The 20979-nt window shown below is 42.6% G+C and overlaps 1 protein-coding gene and 1 long non-coding RNA gene across 2 annotated transcripts in view; both read left to right on the top strand.

Moving 5' to 3' along the window:
- The window catches only part of LOC135509986 (uncharacterized), a 40400-nt gene extending 36722 nt beyond the window's left edge, over positions 1-3678 (top strand). Inside the window, exon 3 of the long non-coding RNA XR_010451034.1 lies at positions 3624-3678. This is a non-coding gene — a long non-coding RNA (uncharacterized LOC135509986). The remainder of the gene's footprint in view (positions 1-3623) is intronic.
- Positions 3679-13492: 9814 nt separating this feature from the next.
- Positions 13493-19886, top strand: LOC135510879 (placenta-specific protein 9-like). Its single transcript, XM_064932187.1, has 4 exons — positions 13493-13569; positions 13664-13755; positions 17322-17413; positions 18638-19886. The coding sequence occupies exons 2-4, from the start codon at positions 13692-13694 to the stop codon at positions 18791-18793; spliced, it is 312 nt and encodes a 103-aa protein (XP_064788259.1). The 5' UTR covers positions 13493-13569; positions 13664-13691; the 3' UTR covers positions 18794-19886.
- Positions 19887-20979: the final 1093 nt, after the last annotated feature.

Genomic DNA, 20979 nt, shown 5'->3' with positions numbered 1-20979 from the left:
ACTGGCTTTCTAAACAGGCAGATCCTAGTTGGCCGGGATAAGAAGGTAGAAGGTTCCTCCACCACTGATTTCTAAACTAGTATGAAGATGTCCCCTACAACGTCCCCCACAGTCAATGGAGGATCAACACATTCTTTGACTTACTTCCGATAGTATAGCTGTATAGCTCACTCATTTGCATATTTCTGTACTATTGTCATAAAAACCTGACTACACCACCTGGTGGAGGTTTGGAGCACCAGGACGCTTAACAGTAGAAGGTTTGAGTTCTTGTGACAAGTTTGGAATCACAGTAACACAAGGAGTCAAGATTTCTTTAGTAAGTAGATTGGAATTGTATCAAAAATGATGTAGGCCACCCATTAAAGGGGTTAGGCTGGAAAAGACTCCACAAAAGGAAAGAAAATGTTTTAAGGGATGGGGGAACTCTGGTAGCTTGCCTGATCCTCTCATCGCCGCTCCTCGTGTTACTCAAGTTCTGTCCGCTCATCTGAATGAGCCTCTTAACAGTAACAGTCCAGTCTTCAAATCAATAGATACAGTAATGTTTAAATCTTCAACTTCAATCGCCAGTACTTTAAAAGCAGTGAGCCCTCAATAGCAGGTACAGCTGAAGTCGGGAAGTTTACATACACTTAGGTTGGAGTCATTAAAACTCATTTTTCAACCACTCCACAAACTGGTCCTGGTCTCCATCCCGAACCATTCTGGCACACATTGCTTCCATGGCCTTTTAACACACACCTCAATCTGGTCAAATGCCAATGGAAATGTACATTGAATTATTGATACCTGCATTCTCATGAGGGGTTGAGAATTTGGCGAAGTGGTGTCCTCCCGTATTCCCTCCATCGTAACACTCCAATGTTGACAGCGATGCTCCTATGAGTAAAACCGTGAAACTCCAAACAAGGGTAAGTGAAATGCTTAAAAATACACTGGTGCAAAAAAGGTGTGAGCAAGCCACCTCATGGCATCTCATGTACAACAATAAGACCTTGTTATCATTTTATCTTCGTCTTTTCATGACACTATTACACCCGGTGTGATTAAGTCGGCAACATACTATCTAGTAAATACTGTAATATTTGACGTTCTCAATATGTGAATCTGGGAATCAGTGGGAAAGGGGGAGGAACAGTGAGGGAAGAGATAAAAAACAGGGTCAAAGATCATCCATTGATTTATGGGCACAGTAGATCTTTGTATCTCTCACAGACAGTATACCCACTCCCATCTACACAAATAAACACACACAAGTTTGATTTACTATCCTTGTGGGGACCTAACAATTGATTCCCAATCAAAATCTTATTTTCCTTAACCTAACCTTAACCTCTAACCCTAACATTAGGTTTATTAACTCTTAACCTAACCAAAACCATAACTTTGACCCCTTACCTTAATTGCTACCCAAAATATAACCCCTAAGCCTAAAATAGCTAAATGTCCCCACTTGTCAGAATTGTCCTTATTTCAATCTCCTTGTGAGTAAACCAAAACACACACACACACAGATTTAACCCAAATCCCTTTGTTAGTGAAAAGGAGGCATGTCTCTGCCAAATAGTTAACCGGTATCCAGAGCTGGCCTAATCTTTTGGCAAGACAATTGGGGTTTTCTAGGGTCTGCAGAGTGCTTTTAACTAGGAGACTGGGCATGAACTAAAACACTGAGCATGGGCAAGCTGTCCCTCTTCCCCCACAGCCAACCACTACCCTGGAGCTTTGTGATTTAGATGGCTGGGAGACTCTGTTCCATTCAGCACAGCTCCCTGTCTATCTGATGATGGCGCTCTTGGCAGGCCAACCACTGTTGTTCCTGGAAAGACTATTGGGGAACCTGGTTGTGCTTCCCACGCAACTCTCCTTCCGAGAGAAACAAAGAGAAAGAGAGAGAGATATGCATCCACCCTCACCCTCTCTTTCTCTCTGTCGATTTTCCTTTCATTTTCCCCCACGTTGGCCAGCCCCCTAGCAATTCGAGGTCAGCCAATGAGCTTCAGTCAGTCGCCATATGAGTGACAGCTGGCAAGATGCAACCACAGCAGAGAGAGAGAGAGAGACCTTTTCTCTTGTGAAAGCTACTTTCAAAACTACTGGCTAAAAAGTATACAAAAGTACCCTAGAAAAGCTTTAAGTCTAAAAAGAAAAGGTATTTATGTTAAATAATTTCACCCTTTAAATCCTTTCGGAATATTGTTTCAAACATTTTCTCAAATGCCATTACATAAAGGATTATTTGTCTTATACTGTTCAAATGTATTATGAAGTTATGAGCAATGTAAAAAAAAACACACAAAAAACCATCATATTCTGTGGTACTAGTTCCATGAATTTCAATGTTGCGTTTGCCCCCACTGTTGGACACGGACAAACAGTACACCAAACGATGCCTATTGACTCTCCTCAGATAGTATAGCTGTGTAAATGCTCATTGGCATATTTGTGTGCTATTACACTCACTTGACTAATACTGTATTTTCTTATTGTGATTTAGATAGTGTATGTTGCTATCTCGTAAAGAATGCAATATTTTATGTTTTATGTTTTCAATATGTGAATTTGGGAATCAGTGGGACTGACTAGACTCTGTCAGCAGGAAGGTGGAGGAACAGTGAGAGGAGAGATAAAACAGAGGCAAAGGTCACCATTGATTTGTGTTTATGAGGACAGTAGACTCCCATCTTCTCGGTACACACGACCTCGCTCGCTCGCACATTACAAATACTTTATTTGAATCCACCAATCAAATGTACATTCAAAAAGATCCAAACATTTCAAAGATCCCTGTATGCATGAACACTGAAGGATACTGGTATTTTAGAAGTTTTGTCGGCAAAGGCCTGCTCCATGTAGCCGTCAAAGTGAGCAGCCCACATTCAAAATGAGAACCTCCCTCTCGCTTCCCTCCACAACAACAACATCTGGCGTATTTGGCACACAGGAAAACACATCATCATCAACATCAAACCGGCTTCCTCTTACACAATAATGTTTATGGATGCGTGCTGTTGGTGAGACGACCTGTCTCACCTCGCTGGCTATCAGATCGACAAGGTGGTAATGTCTTGCAATGTATAAATCCTTGCAGAGTGCTTTTAGCTAGGATCCTCGGTATAAACTAAGTGACTGCTGGCTCTCTTCCCTCACCAAAGGTCCTTGCTGATGGGCTGTGTACCACTCGGCCACCCACTAGCCTGGAGCATTGGGGCTTAGATGGTGGGAGGCTCTGTTCCTCTCAGTATAGCTCCCAGTCTGAAATTATTTAGACATTTACAAATTACATTTTTATTTTGGTTGAGACAAGTATGTTAATAATGTTGTTCTTAGTCTATTAAATTTGACTAGCCACAGATCAGATAAACAGTTAAAACAATTTCACTCATGGTTAGAACTAATCCTCTTACTGTTTCTGTTTGGCCCTGTCTGGGGGTATTATCGGATGGGGCCACAGTGTCTCCTGACCCCTCCTGTCTCAGCCTCCAGTATTTATGCTGCAGTAGTTTATGTGTCAGGGGGCTAGGGTCAGTTTGTTATATCTGGTGTACTTCTCCTGTCTTATCTGGTGTCCTGTGTGAATTTAAGTATGCTCTCTCGAATTCTCTCTTTCTCTCTCTCAGAGGACCTGAGCCCTAGGACCATGCCTCAGGACTACCTGGCATGATGACTCCTTGCTGTCCCCAGTCCACCTGGCCGTGCTGCTGCTCCAGTTTCAACTGTTCTGCCTGTGATTATTATTATTTGACCATGCTGGTCATTTATGAACATTTGAACATCTTGGCCATGTTCTGTTATAATCTCCACCCGGCACAGCCAGAAGAGGACTGGCCACCCCTCATAGCATGGTTCCTCTCTAGGTTTCTTCCTAGGTTTTGTCCTTTCTAGGGCGTTTTTCCTAGCCACCGTCCTTCTACACCTGCATTGCTTGCTGTTTGGGGTTTTCGGCTGTGTTTCTGTACAACACTTTGAGATATCAGCTGATGTACGAAGGGCTATATAAATACATTTGATTTTGATTTGATATTTGATTTGGTTAATGAATCATTCTTCAGCCGCTGAAATAAATGTTTTAGTTGTAAAGGTACACTGGGTAATACACTGGGTAATAATGAGACACATAGCCAACACTGTAGTTTACATTGCGGGTCTTTGCAAACTTAACTCTGTGTGCTCAACCCAGCTAGTTGTTGCAAAGTCATTGTTTTTCAAATTCAACTCAACATTCATTCAACTCAACAATTTCCCAATTTGAAGTCTAGCCAACTTGGATCTAGCCAACTTGAAAATGTAGCATTGGTAGTAGTCATAAACATAATATAGCCCCAACATGTACAAAAAAGTGTAAGTAGGATAACTTAAAACACGAAGTCAGTATTTTCCAAAACAAGAATGTTGGAGATATAAGGAATCGATTGCATTTCATATTTGAGGGTTGGATTTTCATTTCAAGTAATGCCCACTAACACATGGGTGTTTGTCTCGGAATGCACACTGACTGTGGTCAATTTAGTTTGATGATTGATATCTCTATGGGGCCAACGTCTAACTAACTTTGAGGAGATGACAAAGATGAGAGAACACCTCATTCAATTTTATAAAGCCCTTTTTACATCAGAGAGGGAGAGAGAGAGAGAGAGAGAGAGAGAGAGAGACTGGATCAGCAGCACAACAACAGAGGGGACAGTCTGGAGTCCAGCCAAGTAGTCCTGAGGCATGGTCCTATTTTCAAGTTTTGATAAATGGTTCATTACTCTGAGCTTTATTATAGGTTCACAATGCACTTTAGTGGCATCTGCTGGTCGTTTTTTAAATCGTTTTCATCACAACTGTGGCGCAGCGGTTAGCCGTTGGCTTCAGTATCCCACAATCAGCTTGTGATTTTGTCGATTCCTCCGATTCCTCCGAAGCTCCGGTATCAAACTACAGAATGAGATAGCAAAAGCTCAGGTTGCCAAACCTTGCGATACAATCTTCGGCAAAATCATTTGCAAGGAGATTCCTGCAAAAATATTATTTGAAGATAACTTGGCTATATACACGGGTTACCAGTACCGAGTCGATGTGCAGGGGTATGAGGTAATTGAGGTAGATACTGTATGTACATATAACTAGGACTAAAATGACTAGGCAACAAGATAGATAATAAATAGTAGCAGCAAAGTATGTGATGAGTCAAAACAGTTTGTGCTAAAAGGGTCAATGCAGTCCGGCTAGCTATTTGGTTAATTATTTAACTAACAATTTAGCAGTCTTATGGCTTGGTGGTAGAAGCTGTTCAGGGTCTTGTTGGTTCCAGACTTGGTGCATAGGTACCACTTGCTGTGCAGTAGCAGAGAGAACCATCTAGGACTTCGGTGGCTGGAGTCTTTGACAATTTTTAGGGCCTTCCTCTGATGCCGCATGGAATAGAGGTCCTGGATGGCAGGAAGCACAAACTTTTACCCTCACAAACTTTTACAGATGCACAACTGAGAGCATCCTGTCGGGCTGTATCACCGCCTGGTAAGGCAATTGAACTGCCCACAACCGCAGGGCTCTTCAGGGTGGTGCGGTCTGCACAACGCATGACCGGGGGCAAACTACCTGCCCTCCATGAAACCTACAGCACACAATGTCACAGGAAGGCCAACAAGATAATCTAGGAGAACAACCACCTGAGCCACTGTCTGTTCACCCCGCTACCATCCAGAAGGCGAGGTCAGTACAGGTACATCAAAGCTGGGACAAAGAGACTGAAAAACAGCTTCTATCTCAAGGCCATCAGATTGTTAAACAGCCATCACTAGCACATAAAGACTGCTGTCTACAAACAGACAAACAAACAAGTTTCCCACTTAAAAAGATGAGAGAGGCCTGTAATTTTCATCATAGGTACACTTCAACTATGACAGACAAAATGAGAGAAAAAATGGTGGAAAATAAGTATTTGGTCACCTACAAACAAGCAAGATTTCTGGCTCTCACAGACCTGTAACTTCTTCTTTAAGAGGCTCCTCTGTCCTCCACTCGTTACCTGTAGTAATGGCACCTGGCAGTCGTCCTGAAAATTACAGGCCTCTCTCATCTTTTTAAGTGGGAGAACTTGCACAATTGGTGGCTGACTAAATACTTTTTTGCCCCACTGTATATACTGTATTCTATACTATCTATTGCATCTTAGCCTATGCCGCTCTGACATTGCTCATGAATATATTTATATATTCTTATTACATTCCTTTACTTAGATTTGTGTGTATTAGGTATTTGTTGTGGAATTGTTAGATATTACTTGTTAGATATTGCTGCACTGTTGGAACTAGAAGCACAAGTATTTCACCACACTCGCAATAACATCTATGTGTGTGACCAATAAAATGTGATTTGATTTAGATTTAGTATTATATGTCATGTCTGGTATGGTTACATAAGACAGATGGTTACTTAAGGCAAAAACGAATAACGCGAACGTCTAGCAACCCAAAGATCGCGTGTTCGAATCTCATCTCGAACTATTAGCAACTTTGCAACTACTTACTACTTTTTAGGTACTTTGCAACTACTTAGCATGTTAGCTAACCCTTACCCTATCCCTAATTTTAACCATTTAACCTAAACCCTAACCTTAACCTTAACACTAACCTCTTACCTAGTTAATGTTAATCACCCAGCAAGCGTAAGCCACAACAAATTGGAATTCGTAAAATATCATACATTTTGCAAATTCGTAATATATTGTACGAATTGCAATCTGTAATATATCATACAAAATGGATGATGGACATCCACAAGTTACTACCGACTGCCTCGATTTGGTCTTATGTAGCAAATTTGGAAATTGTGTTTTTTACATTGGATAAAAGTAGAGACTCAGAGCTAGAAATAGGTATATCATTCATTGCAGTTGAGGAACAATGGGAAAGTAATTCTGCTTTGAAAGTTGATCAACTTGTAACACCACTTTTGAGAAAATGTCCCTTGAATATTTTGGTACACCTACTGGAGAGCTCTTCTTCGTCTACACCCATTCAGCATTGTTCTCACCCTCTTAAGCCTTAGTCCCAGCCTTCTCTTTAAGGATTCCCATGTGAGGCCATGTGGTAAACACACTATATCAAATCAAATGTAAGTTTATTTGTCACATGCACAGAATACAGAAGGTGTACACGGTACAGGGAAGTGTTTACTTGCATAGTAGCAATATCAAAAACAGAAAGTGTCCAGATAAAAATATTTTATCAATATTTTATCATTATTAGATGCACTTGTCTAAATTGATGGGTCATGTGAAGGAAATGCTATAATGCTAATCTTGTTTCCATTGATCATCCTTGAGATGTTTCTACAACTTTATTGGAGTCCACCTGTGGTCAATTCAATTGATTGGACATGATTTGGAAAGGCGCACACCTGTCTATATAAGGTCTCACAGTTGACAGGCCATGTCAGAGAAAAAAACAAGTCATGAGATCGAAGGAATTGTCCATAGAGCGCCGAGACAGGATTGTGTCGAGGCACAGATCTGGGGGAAGGTTACCAAAAACTTTCTGCAGCATTGAAGGTCCCCAAGAAAACAGTGGCCTCCATCATTCTTAAATGGAAGAAGTTTAGAACCACCAAGACTCTTCCTAGAGCTGGCCGCCCGGCCAAACTGAGTAATTAGGGGAGAAGGGCCTTGGTCAGGGAGGTGACCAAGACCCCAATGTTCACTCTGACAGAGCTCCAGAGTTCCTCTGTCGAGATGGGAGAAACTTCCAGAATGACAACCATCTCTGCAGCACTCCACCTATCAGGCCTTTATGGTAGAGTGGCCAGACGGAAACCACTCCTCAGTAAAAGGCACATGACAGCCCTTTTGAAATTTGCCAAAAGGCACCTAAAGGTCACTCAGACCATGACAAAGAAGATTCTTTAGATTGAATAAACCAATATTGAACTCTTTGGCCTGAATGCAGGCCATCCCTGCGGTGAAGCACGGTGGTGGCAGTATCATGCTGGGGGGGGGTGTGTTTCAGCAGCAGGGACTGGGAGACTAGTAAGGATCGAGGGAAAGATGAATGTAGCAAAGTACAGAGAGATCCTCGATGATTACCTGCTCCAGAGCGCTCAGGACCTCAGATTGGCGCAAAGGTTCACCATCCAACAGAACAGCGACCTAAGCACATAGGCAAAACATAGCAGGAGTGGCTTCGGAACACATCTCTAAATATCCTTGAGTGGCCCAGCCAGAGCCCGGACTTGAACCTTTTCAAACATCTCTGGAGAGATCTGAAAATAGATGTGCAGCGACGCTCCCCATCCAACCTGACAGAGCTTGAGAGGATCTGCAGAGAATAATGGGAGAAACTTCCCAAATACAGGTGTGCCAAGCTTGTAGCGTCATACCCGAGAAAACTCGAGGCTGTAATTGCTGCCAAAGGTGCATCCACAAAGTACTGAGTAAAGGGTCTGAATAATTATGTAAATGTGAAATTTCAGTTATTTAATCTAAAAAAGTGTTTTTGCTTTGTAATTATGGGACATTGTGTGTAGATTGATGAGGATAAAAAACAAACAATTTTAGAATAAGGCTGTAACAAAATGTGGAAAAAGTCAATGGGTCGGAATACTTTCCGAATGCACTGTATAATGACAAAAGAGAAGCTGCATGTATGCAATTATAGACAAGTTGACTAATAGCCGACCAAAATGTTGGTAATTATAAGCAGAAACATATCTAAATTATGCATATCTACATCAGACATCACATATAGTCAACAGTTGTGGACGTGGGGGGATTCTATAAACTAATACATGGAATTTTTTAAAGATATCATGGATTATTTAGATATTTGATTTACTTATATATATATATATATATATATAATACTAGGCTTAATACTAGGATAATACTAATATAATAGTCTGCACAGCGCAATATCAACCCTGAGCATATCGGACTGGTTTTCTCCACTACAACACCGGTTTCCTGCCGTAAGCTCTGGACCATCCGGATCATTGCAGCTAGCTAGCTGCTACTGAGTGGCCCAGCCCGAAGCTAGCCTTGAGCCAGGCCCATCTCCTGGCCTGCTCAGTAAACACAATGATCACTCGGCTACACAGCTGATGGCTCCCGGACTCTTCACTAACACGACTAGAAGCCACTACATCACAGGATTCCTGCCGTAGGCTCTGGACCTTTGCATCGGATCATCGCAGCCAGCTAGCTGCTACCGAGTGGCTATAGTGGCTAACGTCCTTGTCCCGAAGCTAGCACCAGTTAGCCTCGAGCCAGGCGCATCTCCCGGCTAGCAAACAAAATTACTCCAGCTACAATACCTCTTTTACCAATTGGCCTAGACCCTTTGTCGACACGGAGCCTCGCCGACCCCTCACTACTCGTCCGCCGACGTAATTCCGTTCGATGTGCCCTCAACCGGCCTGTGCCGGATGTCGGTGAAGACGCTTCTGCTAGCCCCAGCCTGCTAACTTTATGAACGCTGTGTCTCTCGCTTGCTAGCGTAGTAACTACTACCTAACGGCTTCCCTGTTTCATACATTGCTGTTCACTGGACCCTATGATCACTTGACAACATAGCTGGTGCCTGCTGGACTGTTCATTAATCACGGTACTCCATTTTGTTTATTTGTCGGTCCTAACTTCGCACTCAGGCCCTGTGTGTAGTTAACTGATCCTCTCTGCCCATTCATCGCCATTTTACCTGTTGTTGTCTTAGCTGAATTATCTGTTGTTGTCTTAGCTAGCCCTCCCAATCAACTCTTGTGTTTGCTTTATGCCTCGCTTTATGTCTCTGTCTAAAGTCAATATGCCTTGTATACTGTTGTTTAGGGGAGTTATCATTGTTTTATTTTACTGCGGAGCCCCTAGTCCCACTCAACATGCCTCAGATACCTCTTTTGTCCCACCTCCCACACATGCGGTGACCTCACCTAGCATAACTAGTGCCTCCAGAGATGCAACCTCTCTTATCGTCACTCAATGCCTAGGTTTACCTACACTGTACCCGCACCCTACCATGTCCCTGTCTGTACATTATGCCGTGAATCAATCCTACCACGCCCAGAAATCTCCAACACACTTGACGACCTGTTTTGATAGCTTTTAGCCGTACCCTCATCCTACTGCTACTCTGTTCCTCGGGTGATGTAGAGGCTAACCCAGGCCCTGTGTGCCCCCAGGTGCTCTCATTTGTTGACTTCTGTAACTGTAAAAGCCTTGGTTTCATGCATGTTAACATCAGAAACCTCCTCCCTAAGTTTGTTTTACTCACTGTTTTAGCACACTCCACCAACCCTGATGTCCTTACCGTGTCTGAATCCTGGCTTAGGAAGGCCACCAAAAATTCTGAGATTTCCATCCCCAACTACAACATTTTTCGTCACGATAGAACTGCCAAAAGGGGAGGAGTTGCAATCTACTGCAGAGATTCCTGCAAAGTTCTGTCATACTTTTCAGGTCTATGCCCAAACAGTTCGAGCTTCTCATTTAAAAAATGAATCACTCTAGAAATAAGTCTCTCACTGTTGCCGCCTGTTATAGACCCCCTTCAGCTCCCAGCTGTGCCCTGGACACCATATGTGAATTGATTGCCCCCCATCTATCCTCAGAGTTTGTTCTGTTAGATGACCTAACCTGGGATATGCTTAACACCCCGGCTGTCCTACAATCTAAGATATATGCCCTCAATCTCACATAAATTATCAAGGAACCAATCAGGTACAACCCCAAATCTGTAAACATGGGCACCCTCATAGATATTATCCTGACCAACTTGCCCTTCAAATACTCCTCTGCTCTTTTCAATCAGGATTTCAGCGATCACTGCCTCATTGCCTGCATCCGTTATGGGTCTGCGGTCAAACGACCCCCACTCATCACTGTCAAACGCTCCCTGAAACACTTCTGCGAGCAGGCTTTTCTTATCAACCTGGCCCGGGTATCCTGGAAGGATATTGACCTCATCCCGTCAGTAGGGGATGCCTGATTGTTCTTTAAAAGAAAATTCCTCACCATTTTAAATAAGCATGACCCTTTCAAAAAATGTAGACCTCAGAACAGATATAGCCCTTGGTTCACTCCAGTCCTGACTGCCCTCGACCAGCATAAAAACACCCCTGTGGTATACTGCACTAGCATCAAATAGTCCCCGCGATATGCAACTTTTCAGGGAAGTCAGGAACCAATACACACAGTCAGTTAACTCCCCCAAAAATTGGGACACTGTGAAGTCCATGTAGAAAAAGAGACCACCTGCCAGCTGCCCACTGCACTGAGGCTAGGAAACCCTGCCACCAACAGCTCCGCACCCCCCACAACTACTTGCCCAAGCCTCTCCAGCTTCTCCTTCACCAAAATCCAGATAGCAGATGTTCTGAAAGAGCTGCAAAACCTGGACCCGTACAAATCAGCTGGGCTAGACAATCTGGACCCTCACTTTCTAAAATTATCCGCTGCCATTGTTGCAACCCCTATTAATAGTCTGTTCAACCTCTCTTTCATATTGTCCAAGATTCCTAAATATTGGAAACCTGCCGCGGTCATCCCCTCTTCAAAGGGGGTGACACTCTAGACCCAAACTTTTACAGACCAATATCCATCCTGCCCTGCCTTTCTAAAGTCTTCGAAAGCCAAGTTAACAAACAGATCACTGACCATTTCGAATCCTACCATACCTTCTCTGCTGTGCAATCCGGTTTCCAAGCTGGTCACGGGTGCACCTCAGCCACGCTCAAGGTAGTAAACGATATCATAACCGCCATCGATAAAAAGACAGTACTGCAGCCGTTTTCATCGACCTGGCCAAGGCTTTCGACTCTGTCAATCACCATATTCTTATCGGCAGACTCAACAGCCTTGGTTTCTCAAATAACTGCCTCGCCTGGTTCACCAACTACTTCTCAGATAGAGTTCAGTGTGTCAAATCGGAGGGCCTGTTGTCCGGACCTCTGGCAGTCTGTATGGGGGTGCCTCTGTATACGTATATCAATGATGTTTCTCTTGCTGCCTGTGATTCCTTGATCCACCTCTACGCAGACGGCACCATTCTGTATACATCTGACCCTTCTTTGGACACTGTGTTAACAAACCTCCAAACGAGCTTCAATGCCATACAACACTCCTTCCGTGGCCTCCAACTGCTCTTAACCGCTAGTAAAACTAAATGTATGCTCTTCAACCAATCGCTGCCCGCACCCGCCCGTCCGACTAGCATCACTGCTCTGGACAGTTCTGACTTAGAATATGTGGACAACTACAAATACCTAGGTGTCTGGCTAGACTGTAAACTCTCCTTCCAGACTCATATTAATCATCTCCAATCCAAAATTAAATCTAGTATCGGGTTCCTATTTCTTAACAAAGCAACCTTCACTCATGCTGCCAAACATGCCCTCATAAAACTGACTATCCTACCGATCCTCGGCTTCGGCGATGTAATTTACAAAATAGGCTCCAACACTCTAATCAGTAAACTGGATGCAGTCTATAACAGTGCCATCTGTTTTGTCACCAAAGTCCCATATACCACCCACCACCGCGACCTGTATGCTCTCGTCGGCTGGCCCTCGCTACATATTCGTTGCCAGACCCACTGGCTCCAGGTCATCTATAAGTCTTTGCTAGGTAAAGCTCCGCCTTATCTCAGCTCACTGTTCACCATATCAACACCCAACTGTAGCACGCGCTCCAGCAGGTATATCTCACTGGTCATCCCCAAAGCCAACAGCTCCTTTGGCTGCCTTTCCTGCCAGTTCTCTGCTGCCAATGACTGGAACGAATTGCAAAAATTTCTGAAGTTGGAGACATATCTCCCTCACTAATTTTAAGCATCAGCTATCTGAGCAGCTTACCGATCGTTGCAGCTATACCCAGCCCATCTCTAAATAGCCCATCCAACTACCTACCTCATCCCCATATTGTTTTTATTTACTTTTTTTTGCTCTTTTGTACACCAGTATTTCTACTTGCACATCATCATCTGCATATCTATCACTCCAGTGTTAATTTGCTAAATTGTAATTACTTCGCTACTATGGCCTATTTATTGTCTTACCTCCTTACTCCATTTGCACACATTGTATATAGATTTTTCTATTGTGTTATTGACTGTACGTTTGTTTATCCCATGTGTAACTCTGTGTTGTTCATTGTCGCGCTGCTTTGCTTTATCTTGGCCTGGTCGCAGTCGTAAATGAGAACTTGTTCTCAACTGGCCTACCTGGTTAAATAAAGGTGAAATATATATATATATTTTAAATAGACTCTTAAGGATTATTTTTTTCTGCACTCTGAATTCACCCAGTGTGTCATTACATATCATATTGTTCCACAATGATTACAACCCCACCTTCAAAATGTTATCCTGCTAAATGTTATCCGTGTTGGAGTATGCTTCAGTGCAGGCTCCAGCTAGGCTGAGGAGTTCCACCCTAGAAACAACCCCCCACCCCTCCCCTCCCATAGCCCCCTCCTCAGATAAAGGGCTTTTGTTCTGCATCTAATGTTTTCATTAGGAAACTGGGTGCAGCCGAGGGAAGAGGAGAGACAGAGAGAGAGACTTTCAATACGTTTTTGGGCACTGAATACACTGAGTATTTCTTTCTCTCTTTATACCTCTTTCTTTTCTACTTCCTCCATATTTCTCTCATTGCGTGAGACAGTTAAGACTCTACTTTTACCCTCCAGCTGTACTCCAGGTTTCCTCTCCTACGCCATGACCCGCCCCTACACCATCTCACTTGGACTCCTGCTCCTCCTCATTGGCTACACAGCGGCAGGTAAGAGACATGATTGCGTGTTGCTGGGGTTAGAGGTCATAGGGGAAAGGGCAGGGAGCACAGGAGATGTGTAAACAAACCATCAATAGGTGTGTTGTTTACTCTGTCAGATTCTGTTTTATCTGGAACCAAAAATGATTTTCCTATGGGGACAGCCGAAGAACACTTTTGGTTCCCTGTTTTCTAAGAGTGTAGCACTGCAGAGTACTCACCATGCAATGGAGTTGAAGAGTTATTTGTGCTTAGTGAATCGCTGGAAATCATTTTTTAAATCAATCAATCAAATGTTTTTATAAAGCCCTTCTTACATCAGCCGATGTCACCAAGTGCTGTACAGAAACCCAGCCTAAAACCCCAAACAGGAAGCCATGCAGATGGAGAAGCGTAATGTGATGTTGAAGCTTACATGAATTGGGGATCTTTCCACTGTGAAATGGACCTGCTCTTTAAGGAAAAATTTAAGGAATTTAATGATTCATTAAATGCGCAAATGCGTTGACCATTCTTTAATTTTGGTGCAGCGAGTCAATTTATCTGATTATCAGCTGTTGTCGAACACGTGAGTTGGAAAATAATTGAATTAAAATGCCAAAATGGGTATACAGTTTATGTAGTACGCTAGTCTGGGTATTCAGACATGGCTATAGAAGAGAGAGGCAGAGAGAGAGGCAGAGAGTTGGAAAATAATTGAATTAAAATGCCAAAATGGGTATACAGTTTATGTAGTACGCTAGTCTGGGTATTCAGACATGGCTATAGAAGAGAGAGAGACAGAGGCAGAGACAGAGGCAGAGAGAGAGGCAGAGAGAGAGACACAGACAGAGAGAGAGAGAGAGAGAGAGAGAGAGAGAGAGAGAGAGAGAGAGAGAGAGAGAGAGAGAGAGAGAGAGAGAGAGAGAGAGAGAGAGAGAGAGAGAAAAGGGACTCATGGGGTTAGAGCATCTGTTTCTTATTTTTAAAGCGTCATCGACCATTCTCCATGTAGTACTTCATCAGTACAGTATTTGACTACAAACATCTTCAATCATATCCATATGTCCCGTGTCTGTCTCCAAACCTATCATTCCAACCTTGTTCATTGCTCAAACTGACTTCCAGAGAAAATCACAAACACTTCGGTCACTCCTCCATATCCTACTCAATATAGGCTTGAGTGTGACTTCATACACCAGGAATGGCCAACTGTGGCAACAACACATAGAACCACACATTTCTCGCTCACTCTGCCAACACACTATCGATCCAGGAAATACCCTGGAGATCTGACTAACAACTTGTTAGTCTTATTTTCATTGGCGGGCCTGTATTAGGCAATAGCTGGTTTGTGGGACCACTGGTGTTGTGTACTAACTGATCTAATGCTCTGACTCAGACTGTGTTCTTCATTATTCACTCCACCGCAAACACGCACGCCATCTTCTCGAACCCTGTCTCCCAGGGCAGAGTGTTTTAGATCAGGCTCCTGTGGGCTGCTGTTTTTCCCTTTCCTATAGCCGGTTTCCTCTGAGTGTGTGGGTCAGTATTTCTCAACCTCCTGGTGCAACTATGATAGAATACACAAAGGAGTGTGCACTTCATCATCTGCCTCATTTGCCTTTGTCCAACACACGCTCCCCCCAGACAAGCTTTAGCTGCAGACTTAGGGCCTTTTGGTGTCCCAACATGTTGATAGCCAAACCAGAGAAGCACAGGCTGTTGTAACTACCAGAGCAGGGAATTCTGGCATTCAACAGCAAACCACTATGCTCCGATTACATACGCTGGATAGCTATAGAACCGAGACGGCATCCTGCCTGCATCGGTGTGCCTGTGTGTTTGTTTGTTATCACGTGCTAAACTTCAATTCAAAGACAATGCCCTCCATGCATCTTTCACAGATTGTGATCAATTGACATGTCACACGTCTTCCTCAGGGAAAAAGCCTTGAAGTTTGCCGACCGGCTAATATGTCCAGATGGATTTCACATACGGGAAGTTATGGGACCGTCTGTAGTACTGACGCAGAGACATGTGGTGCGTTTTTCTATTGAGAGAAATCCAAAGAGGAGCTCCATCTCACATTCATCCTTTGGGATTCCTTGGCTTTTCTCCTGGGTCCACTTGGCATGCTCTGTGGTGGTGTAATGGAGCTTATAAAATTGTACCGTGGGATAGCGCCATAAAAACAGCACAACTGGTAATTCATGACTGCTGTTCACAGGGCACTGGAGGACAGTCATGATGTTGGAAAAGTAAATGCTCCTTATGTTGTGTTACTTTTATGACCGGCAGGGAACAGACTACTATACATGTGAGAGAGGCCAAATGCAACCCTCAAAAGACTGCTATATATATATGTTGTATGTAACGGTCTGTGTTTGTAATGCCTTTTAGTGTGCATATCTACATTAAAAAACTTTCCTAAGGTCCTAGGACAATAAACAGTAAGAAAGACATTTCCAGCTTGAATGGTTTATGTTAAAACATTCTGTGATGTCATGGAAACCAGGTGCAACAGGAAGTGTGAATGAAGAGAATAGACAGGGCTCCATGCCATAGATTCTACTGTACATGTTCTATGCGTCATTAAGAAGACAGCTGTCTTCACAGACAAAACGGACCACACATCCCAGCCACATTCCTCACTGCCATAGCCACCAGCGACCAGCGCTTCAGCTCACAGAGAAAAATAAGGGCTCTTAAAAAGGGGTAGGTGGTTAATTGGAACCATAAAATCTGCATGGCAAATGGGAAAAAGTGGTCAAACAATGTATGGATGTTTTTCCATGTTTCTCCACCACACCCAACCCATAAAGGTTCAAGGTTGATTCCAACTGAGAGCACCACACAGTTCACTGCCAGACAAAGTGTTGAGTTGTGTATCAAAGCTAAGCCAAAAGGTGTAGTCTATTTGGCCTAAGGTTATGCAAGTATGCAATGCTGCACTAACTCTGTCCCATACTGCACTGACTCTGGATCATCGGCATCTCTTCTGATTAAACTGGGTCACGGCCTGGTGAAAGTGAGCTTGTACTGATCCTGGTTGAGTTTGCTGGAGCGCCATGTCAGCAGAATGGCATGTGGCTAGGGGTTTGTGGTGAACTGATTGGCTGGGCAGCAGGCTGCCTGCAGAACGGAGATGTAGAGGTAATAGAAAACACGTTGAACGGTCTGTGAACCAGACAGACGGGAGAGGGAGGGAGAACAAGGGAGAGGAGACAAGGAAGACTTGTTTTGGTGACCTTTACAGATTAGTTGGATTCATAATGGAACAGAACTGAGTTTTTTTTCCATTTCTGCTGAGAAGAAATTAAGCTGTGGATAGAGATAGTATAGAAAAAGAAATACACTGGGTTTTCTCAGGGAGGTTTTGAGATTTCTGCTCTGGTGTGTATTGAAGTTTATAAGTATGTCCTCTAGTCTAGCCTGTTTGAAGGATGTACAGTAAGACTAAGCTATTGAAATGATAAAAGAACAGGTGTTGGTTAAGTCAGAAATAAAGTGAGAAAACATGATCTGTTCTTCAAGATAACACATATTTGTCTTGTAATCAAAAATGATCCCCGCTGGCCTGTGTTTTCCATCAGGACCCGAGTCTGCGCTCCAACCCAGAGATGTCCGGTCGAGTGCCTGTCAGGACCACAGTACTCTTCATGACAGACTGGATGTAGTGGAGAAGGTGGAGTAGTAATCAAAGCTTTTCCCGGTCGTTTGGTCACACGTTAAACAAAACACATCTAATAAAGCCTTTATAAACACTTTATAAGACATATGTTTCTACTTCACAAACCACTCATAACCAAACATCATAGCATAATAGAAGGTGATATAACAGGTCCTTACATGTGCTGCTTTAAAAAAAATGTGGTGTGACCTTTATGCCACTCTTTAGTATGACATAGTAATATTCATCTAAGTGATTTATGTAGTAGGACTTAAAGGGTTCAATCAGACACTCGATCTTTGAAGGAATTTGGAAGATTTCCCAGTGGTCTGTAACATTAATACTGTATATCAACTTGTTTTTTGTTTGATCGACGGCCAAACTATCTGCACCATTTCCTTTTAAGGATCCGATTTTTTTTTTAGCTAAAGCGCCCATCCAAACGACTCAGCAGTGCAATTCACTCAGTTACTAACATTTCTTCTTTAAATTCACGCCACCCAGAGAGTATTGATGTTGAGTGAGTATTGAGTGCATTTGAGGAGAACCTATCACGGGTCTGACAGGGAAAATATGTTAGGAAGTAAGCTGATAACTGGAGGGTTGCTGGTATCAAATCCTAGATACTGTTGTGCCCTTGAGCAAGGCACTTAAACCCTCAAAACTGTGGTGGGTATAGGATAGTTAAAAACAATGGTAATAGCTTCAGCTTGTAAATTGATATGCTATATGGAAACTTTGCCATATCTTACTTACTATCCAATTCTTTAAAGAGATTCTCTGGTACTTTTTAGTCATTAGTTCTGAAAGTAGGCTCACAACCCAAAAGTGATCCCCGAAAATTGCTTACTACGTCACATATGTGCAGATATGTCCACCGTGTCATTTCTCTCTCAATCGTTCTGTGTGCATCTTGCTAGCTGTCAAATTGCTTGGAGGCTGGCCCATGTGGGGGAAACTGTAGGGAAAATGGTACTACACAGCTCCAGAAAACAATTGTTTTCATACTAGGGATTTCGTGGGTAATTAAGGTAAAACAGTAAATCTGCTCATAGATTATGTATGTATGAACCACACATGGACACATCCAGCCCAAAGCGGGAGTTTAAAAAGACTTACTAGTCGCTAAAGTTCCCGGAGCAAGTCTTTAAGATCGACACTCAGGTCTAGGTTAAAGGGACAGGGTCTAAGAATCCATGTGAGTTGGGCTGATAGATGGTCCCTGTCTGTCTCCTGCAGCATGTAGAGGACACAGTACAAAAGCTGGAGGCTGAGCTGGCCATGCTGCTGGATGCCATAGAAGCCCCTGAGTGGAGTCCCCTGCTGGAAACTGTTGGAAAACCTGTGGTGGACATCCTGGACGGCCAGGGACTGGGAGAGAATGGCGACTCCTGAGAGAGGAAGAGGAGAAGATCTCTGTTGAGCAGCTACTAATTCTACTTCACTTTAGCTTTAGGAAGTGATGAGGGTGCACCTGGCTAGGTCAAACAATGAAAGACTAATGTACAGTCTCTGCTGTTTTGCTGAAGTTGTATTTTGTAAGTGGACAAACACGGTATAAAACAAGCCTTCTAAAGTGTAAACACAGGCTTAGTATATATTCTGTGGTACAGTCACTAGATCACAACACTAAAGCTTATTTGTCCCCGTAATACACTGCTCTGTTCCTCGGGCACTCATCCTTTCTCTCGTCTTTGGCTGAACTTGAATCCCTACACCCAGGGGTAACTGTGTCCCCAGCCTCTCCGGATGTTTACATCAAAGTCGTAAACCATTGATTGTTTTCTCTGGTAATGTCTTCTGTTTTGGGTGGGATTGACCCTTTTCTGTCCCATGCCTCTCTTCCGCCCCCTGGTGTCAGTCAAGAGTGACACATGCAGCACCGAGTCACAAGGTAGACCTTGCCCTTTATCACAGATCAAGAATCAGGTTACCCTAACCCCCAATCCTATACCAAACCATTAGGGGGCTGTAAATAATACCTGACCCTGTATCTGTGGTTAGGGACCACTAATCGTCTCAATGTGGATGAATGACAAAAACAAAATCATTACAGAGACTACTAGAAGGAATGTATTTATTTATCAAAGCAGTTAAAGCAGTATGTTTCAATACACAGAGCAGTTTGAATAGGTACAGTACAAGGCTTCCACTGAGACCCAGGCGAGTTGCAAGTGTATTTATTTAGTCACCATAAAAATCTTACAGAACATGTTCAAAATCGGATCACAAAAAGGAGTGAGGTCATAGATCATCAAACCAGTTTTTTTTTGTTCTTAAAAATAATGTACACTATTTTACTAAATGTTTCTACAAAGATCAGACATTAATGTTAGATGTGAGAGCGTTGATCCTTATCCAGTTGATGGTAAAGGTGCTGTGGTAGTTGGTCACTCGCTCTGTAACAATGCTGTTTGAAACACACAGGTAAATATACTTACAGCAATGTTATCCGATAAACTAGAATGTAAACACATTGGTAAGAACATAGTTTCATTTTTTTTGCGAGTTAGGCAAGCAACATCCGATCAGGAATGGAGAAGAATTTTAGATACCAAGGGAATGATATAAGGCTACAATATTGTTGAAAAACGCTATCCAGGGTTCTATTAAATTCCATGACTATTCATTGCAAATACTGAACATAATTACATGGCCATTTCTAGCAGTGGAGACTGAGCATCCAATCAACTTTTTAATCTAATCGTCATTAGAGAGGACAATGTAAAAACATGTCGAAGAGCTGTATATATACTGTATATAATAAACCTGTGGTTTGAATTGAAGAAAGCGGTCCAGAAGCGTAGAAGAGGATATCAAGGATCTGGATTCTGTATGGAGGAATGGTCTAAAATCCCTCCCAAGGTTCTCCAATCCATAAAACATTTTTTTATTTTATTTTTTAAATGTCTCAGTACTGTTATCCTCGTGAGGTATTGAAAAGTATTGAAAAAAGGGGGTCAATAATTTTGACTCCTACCTTTTGAAAAAAGTCATAATATCATAGTATATGCCATTTAGCAGACGCTTTTATGCAAATATGAAAGTATTACTTGTTAAACAAAATATCTTTCTCTGAGCAGTTGTATTAGTATAAAATAATATAATTTCCCAAACATTTTTAGCATACAATATAGCTCAGTATTTGAATTATTTATATGGTCATTTTTGCTAATTATTTTCAAGGGTATGATTTATTTCAGACCCCACTGCAATGTGTGTGTACATACATACATACATACACAAATACACACATACATACACACACAGTGCAATCGTACAGTATTCAGACCCATTGACTAAGTTTATGATTCGTTACAGCCTTATTCTAAAATGGATTCAATTGTTTTTTCCACCCATCAATCTACTCACAATACCCCATAATGACAAAGCAAAAACAGGTTTTTAGACATTTACTTAAAAAATGTAAACTGAAATATCACATTTACAAAAGTATTCAGACCCTTTACTCAATACTTTGTTGAAGCACCTTTGAGAGTCCTTTAGTTGCCGAGACTTCTTGTGTATGACGCTACAAGCTTAGAACACATGTATTTAGGGAGTTTCTCCCATTCTTCTCT

Source organism: Oncorhynchus masou, chromosome 23, assembly GCF_036934945.1.
Source record: "Oncorhynchus masou masou isolate Uvic2021 chromosome 23, UVic_Omas_1.1, whole genome shotgun sequence".
NCBI classification, from domain to species: Eukaryota; Metazoa; Chordata; class Actinopteri; order Salmoniformes; family Salmonidae; genus Oncorhynchus; species Oncorhynchus masou.
The sequence above is the reverse complement of the archived record's forward strand: the minus strand, read 5'-3'. Positions and strand labels throughout refer to the sequence as shown.